This window comes from Myiozetetes cayanensis, unplaced genomic scaffold, assembly GCF_022539395.1.
Source record: "Myiozetetes cayanensis isolate MyiCay16 unplaced genomic scaffold, myiCay2020 scf3, whole genome shotgun sequence".
In the NCBI taxonomy this organism is placed as follows: Eukaryota; Metazoa; Chordata; class Aves; order Passeriformes; family Tyrannidae; genus Myiozetetes; species Myiozetetes cayanensis.
Genome location: NW_026087521.1, coordinates 24,367,452 through 24,384,194, shown reverse-complemented (window position 1 = coordinate 24,384,194; position 16,743 = coordinate 24,367,452). Strand labels below are relative to the sequence as shown.

Sequence of the window (16,743 nt, the reverse complement as noted above, 5' to 3'; positions counted from 1 at the left end):
GTGTTGTGGTTGAATATATCTCCTGCAATTTTCTTTGGTTTATTCCAATAAATGTGGGCCAATTTCCGCCCCACAGTGTGCTAATGGTGGCCAGGGTGGCCTCAGGTGGCCATCTTACTGCAAACTCCAGTACACCAGGGATGAACAAACACCCCTCCAGTAAAGCCTTTCACCAGCCTGGCCCCAAATTCTTTTTCATGGAGAAATCACCAACCAATCAAACTCCTGAGCCCTTCTGTATCCAGGGCACAACTGTGACCTGCCCAAGATCCTTCAGAAGATGATTGAGCAAGTTCAGCCCATGCAATTGTTGGTGGTAAGAAGTGCCCCATTTTTGTGTCTTGCTGTATTCCTGATGACAAGTGGAGGAACGGTACATGGTGGTTGAAAGAGTCCTGGCGCAAGTACTTCCTTCCAGAACTGCATCAGTTTATGCACAGACAACTCTGCAGCAACACTGTCATGCAGAAATGGAAAGTAAATGCTGCAGCGTTTCTATTAATTATTCAGCAACTTCTGTGCAATGAACAACAAAGGCAGAACAGGCATAAAAGTAGTGAGGACCTCAGATGCCTTCCCTGCTCGGACCAGGAAGGGCAAAAGGCTGTGGTCCTCAGCATCAGCAGCCCGTGCATTATGTCCGGGAGATCCAGCCAGCGCTCTTCGGTGCTTTGCAAGTGTGAATATCCACCACTTCTAGGCAGTCCTGGCAGCGCACAGCACAACACCAGTGGAACTTGCACTCGCATTTGGTCATTCTGCTGACACGGGAGGTGTCGTATCCTCTCCCACAGCACATCACCTCACAGCTGTCCATGCCGCGGGAGGTTTGGTTACACACCCGACCAGCTGTCCCAAGGGACCCTACAGAGGAAACACAGTAAATGTCAGGAGGCAGATTTTAAGGAAGGGCAGAAAGCATATGAAAATAGGTATAGGAGACATAATTCACAATTTATTTGATCCTTCAGCATAACATTACCCAGGATTCAACATCAAGCCAGAGAAATGCCTATAATAAGGTAAAATTGCTCTCAAGTTTCCCCTAGAAATCAGGTCTGGAGATGAGGAGGAGTAAAATGGACCAAATACTTCAAGGCTCTGCCTGATTATCTTAATATTTCAGGGCTGGCCCCAAGGCACTGATGCAATGAGGGGTCTCAGGGACTGGAGCAATGTCACCTCAGACTGTGATTTTTCATGGGACTGATGCATGATTCAGCCTCTCAGGCACAGGGACAGAAATTTTGCTCTTTTTGCATCTAAGTCAGGACAGGCTTCAGCTGCTGCCCCAGAGAAGTGTTTCAGTCCCTAGAACACACCTCAGCCTTCTCTTGCATAGCCTAGATTCCTCTATTTATTTAAATATTTAAATATTCATTAGGTTGAAATATACACCTGGAAAGCTTTACTATCAAATGGCTGGTTGAGGTCTGCTGCAGGCAGAGCAGGAGGGTGCTGTGTGGCCACCTGCCCCCAGGCTCAGCAGGTACCCACGGCCGCCCCAGTCGCCCAGCCTGGGAGCCACTCACCAGCTGCTGCCAAAGGCTGAGGCACCGGCCCTGGCTCAGGGCTCTGGAGCTTCAAAGGTGCTGCTGCACTGGCCAAGTGGCCTCAGCTGAGCCACAGGGTAGTTTCCAGCTCCAAAGTTCTTACTTGCAGATGTGTGGGAAAACCACACAGCAATGAAGAAGAACCCAAGCAGAATGCACTCGCTGCTTTCAACAGGAGTTTTACCACCAACTTCAAAATCAAAATTATTTCAGCTGCTTACAGTCAGAAGCTGCTAACATCTGATGCTGCCCACAACACAACATCAACGTTTGCTACGCCACTAGGACAGGAGACTAAATGATCCACAGATTGTGACAAAATTTAAAACAGGCTAATATAAAGGCTTAGTTTCCAGGCAAAATTAGAAGTTTTTTTTAAGTTCAAACAGTGTCTTCAGCATCTCTGTGGCTTTTCTAGTGAGAAAGAAAATGAGCAATAGTCAGCAGCAAGGAGCCACACAAGTTACTGCACTTCTTGACAGGCCCCTGGGTAATGAAGACAGCAGAAGACACTGCACAAAATAAGGCAGTTTTCTGATCTTTGCCTGCTACCTGTGAAGCACCTCCTCAGCACTTAAGAGGCAGAAGTATGTTCTAACTTGTAAAAAGTTTTCATGCAATCTCTTTGTTTTCATTTCAAGTGTTGGAATTGCCATGCCTACACACAACATTATGTTGGCAAAACATCCACAGCTTTTAATACTGCTGACTTTACAGTCTGTACATCAAACCCTTTCTTCTTGGTTTGCATAGCTGTTTTCTTAAGCAAACATACACTAAGTTGAAAAATATTTTTCCCCATTCTTAAAGCTCTAAAATGTATTTATTCCTTTATAACATGATCTTTTCCCTTCTATTGATTAAATAACATTCGTTATTTGACTTCCACCTAAAAAAACCCCAAAATAGTGAAATCCCCAGCAATATTTTCCTCAGGAAATATTCACAGAAAAGTATCTCTAAAGCTACTGGAACCTATGTAGAAAACCCAGCATAGAGGGGCTGGAGAGAACAGGCAGCACAGATTGGAGGCAGGAGAGGCTGGGATTTCCTAGGCCAGCAATGAAGAGACGACAATATGTTGACAAAAACAGCTTATCCAGATTCAGTTTTGAGGAAATATGTATTTCATTCTAATTTCCATAACCACTGAGAGCCTTCATAACCTCTCAGCTCCCAGAGGCTCTCGGGGTGATGGCGCTGCTCCATTGCCAGACAGTGTTTGGAGGGGAGCTGCCCTAATGGAAGTCATCACAAGCTCCACTGTCAGCCTGCACAGGGCTGGAACACCCAATGTGCTTGCAATGCTCAGATTAGGAGGTACAGGCCAAGAAGTCTCACTGGGACTGCCTGTTCGCAGCCAACCTCAGTGAGAAGTTTTTGACACAGATCAGGATTGGTTTCCCTCCATGGGTTACATACCTCAAGCACTAACACATCTTGTGCAACACCAGGACTCACAGGCTACACTTTAAATTCCAGGCTACACTCTGGACTTGGCCTCATTTACCTCAAAAAATGCAGCAAATGGCTGACATGGGGCAGCAAGGGGAATAAATTAACACAAAAGCAATCCTGTGAAGGACCCAAAACAGATCACCCTGATCAAGTGATTTCTCATCCAACACACAGCTCCAGAGGGCTGCCTGTAGCATTGCACATGCCTCTCCACAGTGCTTTCCACCAGGAGACCAGATGTGGAGGGCCCTCAAACACAGCTGCAGCACCCTGCCTGCCAGCTGGGGACACAGGAGATGGGCACTGTAGTCCAGTATGCAATCCCAGGCCCAAGTACAGGCAGAGACAGCGACACTGGTGTCGACAGTACTCAAACTGGGACCATGCGAGCGCTGGGAGAAACCGAGGGATGACTTGAAGCACATGGCACATGGATTTGCAACAGGTCCTGAAGCACTGCTGCAGCAGCTCAAGATTATCTGCGCATAGATATGCCCTGCCTCTGCTCCACCACCACCTCCACGTGGCTGAAGCCTCGCTGCTACCAGAACAGATATGAACAATCAACACATGCTCACCAACCCCATCCTGCCTTTGCCCACCACCTCCACCTTGATGCCCACACTTGGGGACACAACCTCCCTGCTCATACGCGTTACTTCAACACGCTTAGTTGAGCTCAGCTTGCTCGCTTTGGTGGGGGTCGCCCTGCAGAAGGAATCTTCACCCAAATACTGCCTGGAGTTTTCTGATTGCTCTATACAAATGAATTTTAATAAATCAGTTCTAAAACAGTTTCTTTAGCAGGCAGATGTTACTCTGCCTTAGTAGTGTACATGAATAACAGGTTCTAACAAAGGCTTGGCCAGCAGGCTACAGCTGCTCATGTGCTTATTCCTAAAGCAGTCTCTGCTTGTCTCCTAGCATGTTCCAAATAAACTGGCAACAGCTTTCAATCAACCTAGCCTGCACGGATGGGCAAATAGCAACCTTTTAAAACTTAAAATACTTCAAATAGAGGCTTATAAAAGCAGACAAGCAAGTGGGGTTTTTAAAGCATTTTGTAGGTGAAGTAATGCATTCAGAGTAAGGTAGTAGGTGTGACAGGGGCACTGCCACTTGTGCAGCTGTCACTTTAGTTCTTGCCACAGCTCTATCATTCGTAACAGGTCCTTCCCTAGGCAGTCCTGGGTATACTTGTACTGGGTTTGGAGGCTGGAAATTTATGACAATATAAAGAAGAGTGGCAAACTTTCTATGTTCATGGCAAGATTTTTCAAAGCTCTCTGGGATGCCCTATCTCTGTTTTTATCAAATTTTGAGTACAAAATTGTGAGCAAAAATTATTTCAGCAGAGTTATGTGAGCATAGTTAAATGAATTCTGAACACTTCTGAAAATCTTCCTTGGGTCCTTCCTGAATTCTTAATGTGGGGAAAAACGTGGTCATGTTATTATATTCTCTATTGAACTGCTATTAGTGATTTCCACATATTATATCTCTCCTGAAATCAATTACTCCCCTTTTCCTTTTAGAGAGAAAAAAAAACCAAACAAACCATATTTTTCATACTGTAGGGGTGTTCCATGTATGAATGTCCAGCTACCTAGCTTAGAGTGCCAGACCCAGGGGGGTGTATTCAGCCCCAGCACTCTCTGATGACTGCCCACCAATAGAGAGGAAAACCAGGGCTAAAAGCTCCAGTGGCAGAAGGGAAGGTATCTGCATTTTTTCTGGGTAGGCTGCTGATGGCAGAATCCCTGAGCACCCTTAATCCACTGGTTCCTGTGTGTTAGCACACCAAAGCCACGGAGGACACTGGCTTGGTCATTTTACAGCTTGTGAAACCATCTCTTGGGACACTTCTTTAGATTTGCTCTGGGAATCCTTCATTCAGTCCCCATACTAACCAAGCTCCACGTATACTTTTTTCCTGAAGCACTAAATCATTCTCCAGGGAATACAAGTGTAAGGTAGAACTATATTCAAGGACATACTAAAATGAAGCGGTATTAGATTTAGCTGATGTTGAGATGCTCCCCACCTACTTCCAAACTCAGACTTCCATAACCTCATTTCATTTGCAGTCATTTAACAAGGCTGACACTCCGGAGTGCTCAACAGGGCAAATACAAAAAATGAAAAAAATGTTCAGCTGCCAAAAACCATCTCTCTCAAAGCCAGATCAGGTTTTGTTTGTGTGATTCTTCCTTTGCTCCACACAAGTAGCAGGGCACCCCATATCCCACCAAAAGTTTCCTGCAGTTTGCTAAAAATAAACTCTTCCAAACAGCCACATTCTCTGAATTCTGGGCAGCAAAGAAATGCTGCCTCAACCACAGCCTTATCTTGAACGGGGCCAAAGCACATGTCAGACTTTGCCATCTCTGGGCAGGTTGTCAGTGTCTGGCAAATGCACGTAATACATTTCAGTGAAAAATGCAAGACTGACAGATGAGATTAGGCTTAATACAAAGAGATTATTAAATTGCTTTTTGACACAGAATTGGGTTGTGTACAGGTTCTCCTTCCAGGAGAAAAGAAATCATGCATTTTACAATGGACGAAGCAACATCAAGAAAGAAATGTTTTGAAAAAATCCTAGTCTGCAAAGTTAGTCTCTGCACAATGCCACAACATGCCTATTTATTCACTTGTGTTGAAGTATTAGACTTCACTGTATCAGCCACTATTCAAGGAAGAATATGTTCTTGTGCAGGTAATAAACATCACCTGCCAAAACCATAAATAACATCTAAAATTACATTGACTACTCAACTAACCAAAAACACTGTACAATGTAAGCATACTGGATGAAATTCTGGGTTCATTGAAATCAATAGTACATGACCAGGAATTCACATATTGTTCTTATTTAGGTACAGTTGTTCTGCAATGTTTATTCCAAGCAAACTTGGATTGTAAATATGCAGCAGTGCCAAAAAGAGTTGAGCTGCACTGCTATCCAGATACTTACAGATATGTCATATGGGGTGCAATCTGGTCTGTTATACAACCTATTAATTAGTTCCACAACATCTCTCATACATTACTCAGTCTGGCTCTCTTTTCCCAGTTTCTGGTTTTCTAGTTGCTAGTTTTTAATTGCCACATCAGGAAATACTATACATGGGTCAAGAACTGCTAGCAGGATTCCTGGTGCTTGGCAATGCCTTGAATCCTAGAACACTGCTAGGTGTGTCTCTATTGACTCTCTGAAAGCAGGAAATTCAGCGGTAATAGCAGCCCTGAAACTTTATTTCTTCCCACAGGGGCTGGCACAACTCTTCAGAGAATGCAGTGGTTGCCATGAACAGAGCCAACACCCGTAAGGAGGAATAAACCACAGTGTCACTCAACATGGTGTCCCTCTGACCTCTGTTCTTTCACCCACCTACACATCCTCCAGCTGCCCCTCTCCGTGTTACCCACAGCTGCCCTGGATGGTGCAAGCATGGCTGGGTTGGCACCAAGGGGCTGTACCTGCCACTTGGGGAGAGATGTGTCTACAGCCAGGGGAGCCACGGCCACAGTGAGCTGCAGGGAATGCGCAGATAAAGGAGGACACTGCAGCAGTAGCATAACAACAGAGCAGAGAAGCAATGTGACAGGAGGTGGTACCACAGGGACATCACGGGACTTGGGGCAGCTCTGGAGTGAGCTGTGTGACACAAGGTGTAGGTGGTTCTGTACACTGTGGACCTGCTCCAGAGCATAACTCAAACAGAAAGCGGCTGAAAGCCACTTTTGCCTTACAGCATCTCCAGGGCTCTACAGCATCTGGCAGAAACTGCTGAATTATATTAGAACAACTGGCTGTTGCAGATCTAGAGACATGGAGAAACTATTGTTCTTCTACAGAGCTGTCCTTCCAAAACATCTTCCTGCCTTTTTCCAGCTGATTACATGCATGGATTTACATACACACACACACACGCACACATGCACACACACACACTCTCTCTCAATAATAATGATAATTTTTGACCTTTGAATTACAAATGTCTGAAATAAAACCATTCACCTGTAATGATAGAGGCTTACCTACATCCCTGTCCCTGATACAGTAGTCTGGAGAGCTTTCAAAGTATACCAGGTCATTCTTAGTTGGCTTCTTAAATTTCTTATTAGCCACAGTGAAACCCGTGCCATCTTGATTCATGACCACCTGAATTGCTCCATTGTATTTCTTCCACAGATAATCTCCTGTTTTCCTAAAATCTGCCATGGCCAGCCAACACGTCCTTAGAGTGCACGATCCGCTCACACCGTGGCATTTGCACTCCTGTTTCAAAAACCTCTTCACGGCCTGTTTAGAAATGCAGTAAAATATACACAGGTAAAACAAACTACAATTGCTTGCTTCTCAGCCCTTTTCCATTCATCCTGTAATGCCAGGCCTGCGATGAGTCCATGTTATGGTCTGTAGTGACACCCACTGGTAGCATCAAGCACCAACCCACATGGTTGGTCTGCTCTGGTTGCTTGACTCAACCTTACACACAATCCTCCGGCTGGTGGGCTTACCTTCCCGCTCCTGCCAGTCATCCCGAGGATCGAGGTGGTCCATAGCACTAGGACACACATGCAGACTGGGCAGGAGGAGATGATCTGGGAAATGGACAGAATCATTGAACCCCTTGGGAGGTGAAGGCACTCCCTTTCCCCCTCGTTCCAGCTGCAGCGTCACTATGCTGACCCTCTCTGGCTCATCTTCATGAAGTTGCCCTTTGCCTTGAACAGTGTTTCAAACATTGTCCAGGAATTCATAGGCATCTCATATTTAAAGGATTTTACTGAGGCTATACAAAACATCAAACCTGGGCTGGGTATCAGATCTATGCAAAATTTTAAAATACAGTATACTTTAAAGGTTTATAAACCTTTTAACAAACATTTTAGAATAAGGTCTTCATTAGCTTGCACTGGAGAAATCGCCTTCATCATTTATTTAACATCTTGATAGCATTAAAGCCACGTCAGCTTCATCGCAGACATTTAGGCTATCTGCATGATGTTGGAGAACAACAGATGGGTTCATAGGCAATAAATAATTCATTTCTAATTCTGAAGATATGGATATTTGATCTATAAATATTATGCCTTAAGGGTTCATGAAATATGAACATTTTAGCATTTGTACAAGAGAGATTGCACCATGGGAGGAAGGTAAGAGAGAGGAAAGCTCTATGATTAGAAGTGAGATTGACGCACAGTGGAGCAGCATTTTTCAGTCAAGCACTTAGTAATAAAGAGAGAATGTATTATAAAACCAAAGTACTTTTAATTTTCTTTTCAACTTGTAAATGATAGGACTACTTCGAAGAAGTAACTTGCATTCCCACAGCCCCACTTCATTGCCCATGATACTATCACAAATCTGGGATTTAAGCAGATGCTTGGTTTTAATTATCTGAGCACAAATCAGTTTAACTACTCGTATGTTTAAAACAACTTGCCAGAAAAGCGGAAGAAGCATGTAGGAATGCAGGTCTCCTTTTTTGTCAGTGATGTTCCTATACTGATACACATCATGTTATGTTCTATGATTCATATGGAAATATAACAAATATTTATTCTATTTCTCTTGTAATTAATACAATTGGAATAGTCTAGTTTTAAAAGAAACTTGTTGACAGCCCTTTGGGGGCAAGAAAAAGCCAAGGGAACAGATGGTTTTACCGAGGCCCAAATGCCAGGCTTATGGGGAGCTGAGGTGGTGAGATCCCAGCAAAGCTAAACCTACACTATTGCACTTTGGATACTAAACAGCATCCCTGTCCATGAGGCAGGTCCTAGGGCATATGAGAACATGTTCATTATTTTTAATAGAATATATTTATTAAAATCTCTTGATCTTCTTCTAAAAATCTACCTGCTTAACAGTACTTCTTTAGTATTTGGCAGAGGTATTTTTTAAAACTTACTAAGATGGTCAACTATCACAGAAAGTACTTCTCATCATGGAACTTATTCACCCCTAAAAATACTTCGCTTCTCTTGTAGACTGTAGTCTCTTTCAGACAGTAACATAAACACAGCCACAGTACTGCATGTGCATATCACTGATCTGAATAGCCTCATCTGTTTATATTACTTATTAATTACACTTGCTGGCAATAAACAGGTGGAGGAAAGATGGTGAAGGACAAATATTTATCAGGAAAATCATCTACTTGCAGTACCATTCATTAAAATTGGATCATTTCTTTTAACAATGGTTAGTTAATACAAAATAATTTTACACATTATATAAAGGGAAATTTTTGACATAAAAAGATCAGAACAGGATCCATTTACTTCCTACTGAATATACCTTAAGGAAAACCAAAGGTAAGAAACAGGAAGTCTCTACAAATAGTTTCAGAAGTGCTTGGTCTAGCATAATAAAACATTTTTTTTATTATTTCAGATTTTGTGGAAGCAGTAAATTTTGAATGTTTTAAATAATGAAACAACGTATTCCAGTTTCATGCACTACTCTTACTATTTATAGCTACCATCACAAAATGTTAATGCACAAATTCCTCAGCCCTTGCACCAGTAGTGGGTAACATACCTGGCAACTACTCCTTCTATTCACCTACAATGTAAAAGTAAAGACTTTCTGTTGAAATTCAGGAGTGATATTCTCATACAGTGTTTAGAAAAGGCGTTTAGGGCAGGTCATGGCCCAAGACCAACGCCTTTTGGAGGGACGTGTAGTTTGGATTTGTTCTCTTAAAAAGTAAAGCAATTGCCATTTATCTCTGCTCACTTTGTAAGTAGGTTTACCATATACATACAGACATGATTTTTTTTTTCTTTAGTGTTATTTTGAATTTGCTCTTTAAAGTCAAGCGTGTTCTTCAGTGTGGTCTTCAGGAATTTCTATTCTGTATTAACCAAAAGTAAAACTTTGCCTTATATAAGAATTAAGCTCAAAATGAAACTTCCATCTGAACTGATCCTGCAATGACTCGGACTCCTGCTTAACTTCCCACACAAGGAGCCACTGAACTGACTCTGACTATTAATCAGTTGGATTCAGTCTCTTTGACTTTGTCACACACTGAACCTTCAAGGGAGACAGAAACAGCAGCTCAGGCTTCTGCTCATCCTATATTTCTTCCTAACTGCTGAGACCAGACAGCAAGAGCTAACCATTACCTGCTCCAGACACATAAGAGTTTTCCAAGAATATCTACCTGTTGGATGGACACCCACCTTCCTTCCAGCTCTGTTGTTGTGAAGGTTCATCAGCGCCCTTGCATCTTTTCCTTTCCGTTCTTTGGCATCCACAAAGGCTCTGGCAAATTTAATGCCATAGTCAATGTTATCGCTGCAGCCACCCCAGTCAAAATGGCCCTTGCTGTCCTTGGCAGAGCCTTTCTTCTTGGGATCACAGGAGCAAGATTTCAGCTCCCCTTGGCTACATGCCCTGGTGATGGCAAAAACAACTCCAGCGGAGGAGATGGCATGGACAAAAGCAGACTCCCGACTACCTGAAATAAAAGAAGTCATTTTAAAAATCACTGGTGTAGCTAGTTTGAGTGGCTGCCCAGAGAGTAAGCCTGGACTTTTTTGCAGAGCAAAAGATAAAACTAGGCTGAAATCACACAAATACACATTCCCTGGAGCCAGAATTAGTCATGGTTCAAACTAGGACCCCTCCCTGGTATAAGCTCATCAATATAGTGTTAGAGTTGGAAAATATTAAACATTTGCTTCTGATATTGATTAATATACTTTCATGGATCAGTTGTTCTGTACAGACATTTGAATAGGACAGCTGGTATTCCTATCATGTTTCACCGATTTATAAAAATATATGAAGGGTGATTTGAGAGATAAGTTTAAGAAATTATTAACTAGGGACACTAAAACAACATGTACATTGTAAAATACTGCAAATAACTCTTGAAACTAGATTTTCCTCTTCCAAAGCACTCGAAATAGACTTTCTTGCTTAAAAGGTGGTAGGGAGAAAACTTGAGTGTTATTTCCTGAAAATAAGCTAAAATTAGGTTTTCTGCCTAGAACCAAGCCCATAACCATAATTGACACAAACAAGTTCCATTAAATCAATGGCACTGCTTGTGTCATGCTTGAGGCAGGATTTGGTCTGGCAGCTGTGACTTCTTCATGCCAGCTGCTCTGGCAACTTTCCCTTCTCCTAACCAAGATACTTTATTATACCAAAGAAATTTCTAGACTATGCCTTCTCATGAGCTCTCAGGTATATATTTCAAGGTAATAACTGTTTTTAAAATATAGTACTTTACAGTGCAGAGCTATATTATACTGTCACAAATCTATTTATGGTAATGCAATATTTTTCTACTTTTTGAGTTTTCTAGCATAGAAGGAGAAATAGATTTTTGTGCAGTACCTAAGACCACTAGCGGTGAGAAAGACCTGTTTGAAGAACTTGTAAGCCTTAAATAATATTAGCACAGTAAAGTAGGACCCCAAAGACAAATGTTATCTGTTTTTTTATTGTAGAGGCAGCGTTACACCATATAACTTATTATTTAGTATTTCAATTCCAGTAGTATCTAAATGTTTCAAATAGGAATGGTCCCTGAACTTCCCTGTGCTGTGCAAACCTTCAGCAAATGGTAACTAAAAGTTTTCAAAAGAACTGGACAAACCATGCCTTTCCTACACTGCCTTCAAAATCAGGCAGAAGATACCATGGCTTGTTACAAATCATGCTCCTTTGAAGACTTATTTCTGAGACAGGTTATTCAGAGTTATCAAAACTTCGTAAAGTGTTAATTAAAAACCAAATTTAATTAATAAAGTGTTAATTAAACACTTGGTGTCATTAGAAGATAAATGTTTCATTTGAATTTATTTAAATAATACAAACCATTTAATTTTATTAGAGCACTATCAAGCTACATTTCCATGGCAATCACAGCCTGATCAGGCTCAGTGTAGAGCTCAGAAGCCTGATATGCTATCATTCTCTCACATGAGCCAGAAATGAAAACTTCTCTTCAGGAAAAACTGCATTTTTACTTTTTTTATTAAGCAGCCTCATCAGAATTAGGCCATGTTCTGCCAAACATGTTTTCCTGAATAACAGACAAACCTCACAGAAAACTTCAGCCTATGGGTGAGGTTACTGGTTACTCACAAATAATTGCTAAGGGAACACGAAGCTGGTTACAGGAACCAACTGCTCACCAGTAGCAGAACCTGGCACCAAATGATGCTCTGTGGATGAAATCCCACTGCTTGGGCCAGCATGTCCAGTGTCTCCCATTCTCCTCTCCATCCCCATCAGTAGGGCAATGGCCCCTGGGGACTTTTCTCTTCCTCTTCTTGCAGGCAGCATGCTGCTCACAGCCTGGAGAGGCTGTCTTGAATGGTGCTGGGGACATCCCAGGGACTCAAGTGCAAGTTCAGGGTCAGCTCACAGTGGCTGTGCACCACAGTTCTGGGCCCAGGTGTGGTATTTGGTGAAAAAAGCCACAGTTTCCAAGAATCTCAGCACATTTATCACTCAGGTAAGGACATTCTGTCACAGTAACAGATCCCAGCCATTTCTTTGAGTCAAAAGGACCACATAAGAGGCTTTGAAGACTCACAAGATGCCTCAGCCCAACATTTAGATGACAATACCCCCCCTGCTTAACCATCCTCCCTCAAGGTGGGGAGCAGGTCCCAGCCTCACACCCCTGGAGGGATTGTACCCTGCTGCTGTGCTTTCCAGGCAAAATGCTCCAGTGGGAACCAGCCTGCAGAAGGGGTTGTCGTCTGCCATCCCAACACACTGGGCTCCTGTTGGCACATAAGCTGCCCCTTTCAGCCTGCCCTACCCCCAGTACTGGTATCCCGAGTTTGGGCTGTGATGGAAAGTTCTCTGTCCTGCTCACTATTCTGCCACATCGGTTTCCCTGTAGCCTTCAATTTGTGGTCCATTATGCACCAAGAAAAAGTTGGGAACTACAGAGCCAGCCCTTAATATGTCAACATCCCCCCTCAACCCCCTTGTCTTTTTAATTTGATACACGTTTTTAAGCAGTGCAGCACTTGGCGTTATTCCGTTCTTTCAAGTGTCCCCTTCCTCCTGAATTGTAAAACGAAGCTTCATCATTGCTAAGAACAAGGATAACAGGGGGATGGCCACCGCTTCCCGTTGTTCCCCATCGCTGCCCGGGCAGTGCCAGCCCACATGACCCCTGGTACCCTTGTGTGGAACCCTTGTACCCTCACGCCGACCCTCTAAAGCCCCGTTTACTCTCAGCCCGTAGGCGTGGGGGCTCCGCGCCCCTCCCGGCCCCCGGTCCCGGGACTCACTGCGCAGCAGGACGCGGCCGAGGAGGCGCTGCCCCCGCTCCAGGGCGTTGCAGTCCCAGCGGTGCCGGCGGAACTGGTGCTGGCACTCCGCCGTCCAGGCGGCCACGCCGCGGCCGATGGAGAGCATGGCCTCGGGGTGCCGCCGGCACAGCTGGCGCTGCCGGCTCACCAGCCCCGGCACGTTGTCGCACATCACCCGCGACGAGCCCACGGCGCCCATGTACCTGCGGGAGGGAAGGGGCAGGGCAGCGCCGGGGGCCCGCGGCGACCCCCGTGCACCGACTCCAGGGGAAGGAGGGTCCTCAGCACCCTCAGGTGGTCCAGAGCTGCAGCTACCTCTGCCTTTCTAGTGGAAATCCTTTACCATTAGTCACCGATACTGTGTTTTTTTAATAACGTGAAGCATTCAGGAGAACCCCAAGCCCCGCTGTTGCAGCTCCGTGCAGTACTTAAAAAAAAAAAAAAAAAAAAAACCTTGACAAAAATTAAATTACATCATCTGTATCCAGATGGTCTCTATTAGTCCTGAAACGTTTCGAAAGGTACCTTTCATAAAACCCAAACTTCTGTAGGTGTCTTTTGAAGGGATCAAACAGAAGAAAATGTCATTTTCTTGCATTTTCATTATTTTATACGACCATAAAATCGTTAAAGCCGTGACTTCCAAATATATATATATTTAAGTGGCAGTTAGAAGACACCATGACAAAAAGACATCGCAATAAATAACATTTATACAGTTAAGGACACAGATAGTCATTTTATTGAAACATGCTCAGTCTGATAAATCAGGCTTTGATCCCGTGTCAGCCGGTGTCAAGGTTAAATGTGTTCCCCAGGTTTACAAGAAGGGGTTTAACTCCTCTCCTACACCAAGACTTTTCAGGCTAGCCTTGGCTGGGGTCCCCAGTTTGAGGAGCAGTGCGTGTTTTCACTCAAACCCGTTGTGCAGCAAGCTACCGACACGAACTATCACCTGAAGCTGGGCCCGCAGGGCCCTCAGCCCTATGCCCTTGCAGTTTAGCGAGGAGAAAATGTGCAGGAGGGAGGGACTAGGGAGGGCGAGGAAGAAGGAAAAAATAAATTAATAATAAAAAAATAGCGCTGCTGTAGCCAATTCCCAGCACCGCCGGGGCGCGGAGGGCCGGCTGCCAGGAGCAGCGCTTCACCCGCGCCCCTCGGGCGTGTTCCCCGCCCGCCTCCCTGCCTTCCTCCCGCTCCCCCGGCGGCCCCGCCGCCCGGGCGGTGCCCGCTGCCCCCGCCGGCTCCCCCCGCACCCGCAGCCCTGTCGAAAGTCCCGCGAAGCCCCCGCTGCTGCGTTGTGCTTATGCGGAGGAGGAGGTCGGGGTGCGGGGACGGGGTGTGGAAGGAGATGCCGGGACTGTCTAATCCCGCTCTCTTAAGGCCGGACTTTATGGACCGGAGCAGCTGGCAGCAGCGAGCTCCGCTTGTCAGAGCCTGAGAGGGAGAGGCTCCCCCAATTCACAATTAATCCGACCCCACCTTCCCCAAGAGCAAATAAAAATTCCTGGAATTGCACAGCTTACCACCATGAAGAGGTGACTGGTGGGGTCGCCCAGATCAAGACCAAGGGAAGAGACCACCAGATACCAGGGAGAAAGTTCATGTTAGAAACGCTTCGGTCCACATCAGGTCAGTTGCGGGGGGCAGAAGAAATCCCATGGAGAAACAATTACGAGCAGGGGCAAACGCACCTCGAGGGCTACTTCTTTCCCGTGAGTCAAGCGCCTTCGCATCCCCACACGCGGCCCCTGGCCTTACTGATCCCTTCCCGGGGTACGGGAGATGCCGGTCGGTGCATCGCTCTGGATTCCTCTCGGTTCGCCCTGCACCAAACTCTTCAGGACATGGAGTTCAGCCCCGCTCCCATTCTTCATCTTTGCCCCGATCCAGCTCTTCCCTGCAGTCACGGCAAAACTGAGGGGCTGGTGTGGGCTGCTCTCGGACTGGGTGGGTTCTGCTTTGGTTGGTGTTTTTTTTCCTCTGAAAGTCTGATGGATGAAATGATGTCAAGAGACACTGGGGGAAGAGGAGGAGGTAACACCTCTGATTAGGCAAGGAATCCCGAGGAGCCAGTTGCTTTCCAATAACACTAAGAGCAGACAGTGAGTTCAAACCCGCCAGCAGATGCTACACGACCTGCTGCGGAGCCGGCGGCGGCCCCGGGCGGCTGCTACAGACCGGCAGGGCTTGGCACCTCTCGGGGTTCGGCACGACGGCATTTCAGGCTCGGTACGCGCGCTCGCGAACGCCGAGCACGGAACGGAACCGCGATGCGGTGCGAGGGGAGAAGCGGAGAACCAGAGCAGCCCCGGTGCGGGGTGTGCGAGCGCCCGGCCGCTCCCCTCACCCCGGGCCCCGCACTGCCGGGCCGGCTCCTCCGCGGGCACCGCTCCGCCCCGGGCCTCCCTGCCTACCCCGCTCCCACGAGGGCACGGGCTGCGCGCCCCATCGCGGAGCTTGAAGTCTGGGATGGGAGGACCCGCTGCCGCCGCAGAGCTTCCCAGCTCCGAGCGGCCACCGGCCGCCCCTGCCCGGGAGCGGGACGAGGCGGCCGGGGCTGGAAGCAAACTCAGCAAGTGATTTAAGAACTTTTTCACTTGGTATCATCTCTGTAAGGCAAATGCAGGGTAACAAATATTTCATACAACGAACTATCATTACTAAGCTGGAGATGCCCTAGTTCCAAGAGAGCCCTCGTTGGCTGAAACAGACAAAAAACAAAGGTTGCTAAGAGAGCTGAGGACTACACAGCTCTTGTTCCTAAAAGATTAATTCAGTTGTCAACTGCAGGTGAAAATCCTGGAAAAGCAAGCTAGGAAGCATCCTTTGCCAGCTGTTCTTCAGGTAGCATATTACAGCCATGGTTGTGTGCAGAGGAGACATCAGTCTCCTCTGTTTCTTGGTATAACTTCTAGAAATCAGACACAGAACCAGATGTAAGCACATTCCTCTTCAGAAAGAAAAAGGTAGAATTAAATCAACTTTTGAGTTGGTAGAATTAAATCAACTTTTGAGTTGGTAACAATCAGCCACTTATCAATTTAAAGAAATACTCCAAAACCCAAACAAGCCCCAGAAAGCAATACCCATCCACACGCTACAATGCCAAAAGCTGCAAAGACTTTGAAGTAAGAGCAATTAAAGCTTGAAGCATATTAATGCTTCTCCAGCAGTACTACTTGCCCAGAGGCAACCACAGCTCCGACTAACTCCTAAAAGCAACAGATGAGCACTCAATATCTATTTGATAAAGCTATTATCAGTGTGTAAAAACACACTCCAGTTTTTAGCTGCTGGCCAACTTATTTCTTAAGTTTACAATACACCTTGGATCAATTACCAGGGCAGAGAAACACCAGAGAGAGGACAGCAAATTCCAGTTCAGTTTGGACCCCTACAAGCAGAGGCTACAGTCCTT

General features: G+C 45.5%; 1 protein-coding gene across 1 annotated transcript; it reads right to left on the bottom strand.

Moving 5' to 3' along the window:
* Positions 1-634: 634 nt before the first annotated feature.
* Positions 635-14,955, bottom strand: WNT2 (Wnt family member 2). Its single transcript, XM_050323796.1, has 5 exons — positions 14,849-14,955; positions 13,302-13,525; positions 10,218-10,495; positions 7,056-7,320; positions 635-864 (listed from the first exon to the last, which is right to left on the bottom strand). The coding sequence occupies exons 1-5, from the start codon at positions 14,926-14,928 to the stop codon at positions 635-637; spliced, it is 1,077 nt and encodes a 358-aa protein (XP_050179753.1). The 5' UTR covers positions 14,929-14,955.
* Between the last annotated feature and the right edge of the window lie 1,788 nt (positions 14,956-16,743).